This window comes from Dermacentor silvarum, chromosome 1 (assembly GCF_013339745.2).
Source record: "Dermacentor silvarum isolate Dsil-2018 chromosome 1, BIME_Dsil_1.4, whole genome shotgun sequence".
NCBI classification, from domain to species: Eukaryota; Metazoa; Arthropoda; class Arachnida; order Ixodida; family Ixodidae; genus Dermacentor; species Dermacentor silvarum.
This window is the reverse complement of record NC_051154.1, coordinates 243,392,994-243,396,177: the sequence shown is the minus strand read 5'-3', so window position 1 is coordinate 243,396,177 and position 3,184 is coordinate 243,392,994. Positions and strand designations below refer to the sequence as shown.

Sequence of the window (3,184 nt, the reverse complement as noted above, 5' to 3'; positions counted from 1 at the left end):
ACGCCTGGTCCGAGACGATCGACGCCGATTTCAAAGGCTTTGATGGCTGGTCTTGAGTCGCTGTAGATGACATCCCGTTTGCTGTCGAGCACAGCTAGGGCTATGGCTACTTGCTCCGCTACTTCGGGCTCTCGAGTGAGGATCGTGGCGGAGTTGAAGATCCGCTGCGAGGATGAGACCGCGACGGCGGCGAAGGCTCGGTTGTTGCGATAGGCAGCGGCATCCACGAACGAGACATCGTCCGTTTTCATGTCTATGCGCCTGAGAAGGGTGGTCACTCGCGCAAGGCGCCTACCTCTGTTTACATCGGGATGCATATTTCGCGGAATGAGAGCGATCGTGATAAGGTCTCGGATCTCGCGGGGGACCGGCGTCAAATCTGGTGGATCCCTGGTCATCGAGGAGAAAAAGCCGAGCTCGCGCAGAATGTGGCGGCCCGACTTGGTGGTCGTGAGTCGGAAAAGTAGGCGATCTCTTCTAGCGTGTTGTGCACGCCGAGCTCGAGGAGTTTATACGTGGAAGTGGTGATAGGGAGACCGAGGGCTCGTTTCACAACCTTTCGAATAAGGGCGTTGAGTTTGTCGCACTCCGCACGTAGCCAGTTGTGTATGGCGGCGACATAGGTAAAGTGGCAGAGAACAAACGCATGTACAAGACGCAGTAGGTTGTCTTCTTGCAGGCCGTGGTGCCGGTTGGCCACCCTACGTACGAGTCGTATGGCATTTTCAGTCTTAGTCATTAGTTTCTGCACCGTTAGGGTGTTGGTTCCGCGGGACTCGATGATCATATACCCAGGACCCTGATGGAGTCTACCCTGGGAACTACACGACCGTCTCTTATGCGGAGTGTGATGTTCCGTTGGGCCGGAGGTTTCCACCCTTTGGGCTTGGCGCCACGGCGTTTGGGCAAGTACAGCAACAGGTCCGACTTGGTGGGGGAGCACTTGAGACCGGTGTGTTCGAGGTAGGACTCGGCAGTTTCAATGGCCTCCTGCAGGGCGGATTCGATGAAGCCATCCGACCCCGCGGAGCACCAGATGGTTATGCCGTCCGCATAGATGGTGTGATTTAGCCCGTCGATCTTCGAGAGTCGTTCGGAGAGCCCGATCATCACTAGGTTGAAGAGCGTCGGCGAGAGGACGGACCCTTGGGGGGTTCCCCGCTGTCCGAGCTCGACTTCTTCCGACACCAGGTCTCCTGCGCGGAGGACGGCCCTGCGCCGGGTGAGGAAGGAGCGGATAAAGTCGTAGAACCGACGCCCGAGCCCGAGGTCTGCGATCGCCTTCAGGATGGACGAGTGGGCGATCGTATCGAATTCCTTTTCTAAATCGAGGTCGCGTATGACACGGATATCCCGAGTGTTTTCTCCGTTCAGAATCTGGTGTTTTAAGAGTAACATGGCATCTTGAGTAGATAGCCCAGGTCGGAAGCCGATCATGTGGTGCGTGAAGCAGTCGTGGTCCTCGAGATAGCGACCGACCCTGTTGAGGACGACGTGCTCCGCCACCTTGCCCACGCACGACGTGAGCGATATGGGCCGGAGGTGATCTAAGCTAGGCGCTTTTCCCGGTTTGGGAATAAGGATCGTGCGGGCGAGTTTCCGGCGTTGGGTATAGCTCGCCCTTCTTCCACGTTTCGTTGAAAGTATCGGTGAGGTATGTGACGGAGGGCTCATCCAAGTTGCGTAGGAGCTTGTTGGGGATGCCATCGGGGCCAGGGGTGGAGCGGCTATTGAGTTCGTGGAGAGCTCGGCGCACCTCTTCGACGGAAAAGTCGGCGTCTAAGTGGGTGTTGTCGGTACCAGTGTATTCGGGGTGAGGAGTCGACGGGTCCGCGGGAAGCGGAATGTATTTCTGCACGAGGCTCTTGGCGACGGCTTCCGGTGATGCGGTCCCTTTGGCCTGATGGAGTATCTTCGCGAGAGAATGGCGCTGATTGGTGCGGGTGTTGGTGTCGTCGAGCAGGTGTTTGAGGAGGTTCCATGTTTTGCCGTTACGGACCTGCCCGTCAGTCGAGTTACAGACTTCGTCCCACTGCTGTTTGGAAAGGGTGCTGCAGTGATCCGCTATGCTCCTGTTAAGCTCGGATATGCGTTTGCGTAACCTCCGATTGAGGCGCTGGCCCTTCCATCGGGCCAGTAGGGTTTGTTTGGCCTCGAGCAGGTGGGCGAGGCGACCGTCCATCCTCTCGGTGGGCAGGTCTGTCCAGATGGTTTTGGTGGCCTTGCCGACGTCGACCTTAAGCTGATCCGTCCATGTCTCGAGACTTGGCGCGGCGTAGGGAGGGGGTCGTTCTGCGCGAGTCTTACGGAAGAGGTCGCAGTCCACCCACGTGTACGTCTTGGTCTTCCTGCTGACTGCGGGGAAGTGTACGGCCAATAGGAAATGGTCGCTACCGAGATCTACCGCGAGGTTGGACCAACGGGCGTCGGCGATATTCTTGACGAAGCAGAGATCCGGGGTGGTGTCTCTTTGCGTGGACGTGCCGGTGCGGGTGGGGAAAGCCTTGTCCGTAATGAGGGTAAGATTCATGTCGTTCGCGTTCTGCCAAAGCTCGTTACCCTTGGGCGTGTCGTACGCGTAGCCCCAGGTGCAATGCGCGGCGTTAAAGTCGCCCGCGATCACTATCGGGTTGGAGCCGGCGAGGCGAATGGCTTTCTGGAACAAGCGTTTGAATCGTTGCTTGTGGTGGCTGGGGCTACTGTGTACATTGAGTATGTACACGCTTTGTCGGGATGCGTTGCTCATTCAGTGCCGCGTCAGAAGTGATGATCACGGACCCAGAAACCCGCACACAAAGCTCTTCAGCCACTTCAAACTGCGAGCGGCGTTGGTAGAGAGCAAGAGCAGCAAAGGGCTTCATTTGATGCGGACATGAGCGAATACCCCTAACCGTTCTCCATATGTGCGAGAGCGATCTTCGGGGATCAAGCGTCTGACAGAAAGATTTCCATCGCTTGTCTTCCAATTTATCCATACGACGCTAGACTTTCTTTTGTATGCGTCGTGAAGCCCTCAGATCTAGAACGGACTTCGTGCGCCAAACCTTCTTTCCGCCTGTCGGCGTGCCGCACGCAGCCTCTCCAGTTCTGTGTCGAGGTGTGTTCGCCTTGTTGACTTCGTCAGCGAGCACATGAACGCTTTCATTGCTTCCGCGGTTGCATCTTCTATATTGTGTGAAAAGCC

At 56.9% G+C, this 3,184-nt stretch overlaps 1 protein-coding gene across 1 annotated transcript; it reads right to left on the bottom strand.

Annotated features, from left to right (window-relative positions):
• Positions 1-1,552: 1,552 nt before the first annotated feature.
• LOC119438342 (uncharacterized) lies at positions 1,553-2,746 on the bottom strand. Its single transcript, XM_037704779.1, has one exon. It carries the CDS (start codon positions 2,744-2,746, stop codon positions 1,553-1,555), a length of 1,194 nt encoding a protein of 397 aa, XP_037560707.1.
• Positions 2,747-3,184: the final 438 nt, after the last annotated feature.

What these genes read in the sequence shown, in the direction of transcription:
- LOC119438342 (XM_037704779.1), bottom strand. Translation starts at nt 2,746, where the DNA reads ATGAGCAACGCATCCCGACAAAGCGTGTACATACTCAATGTACACAGT.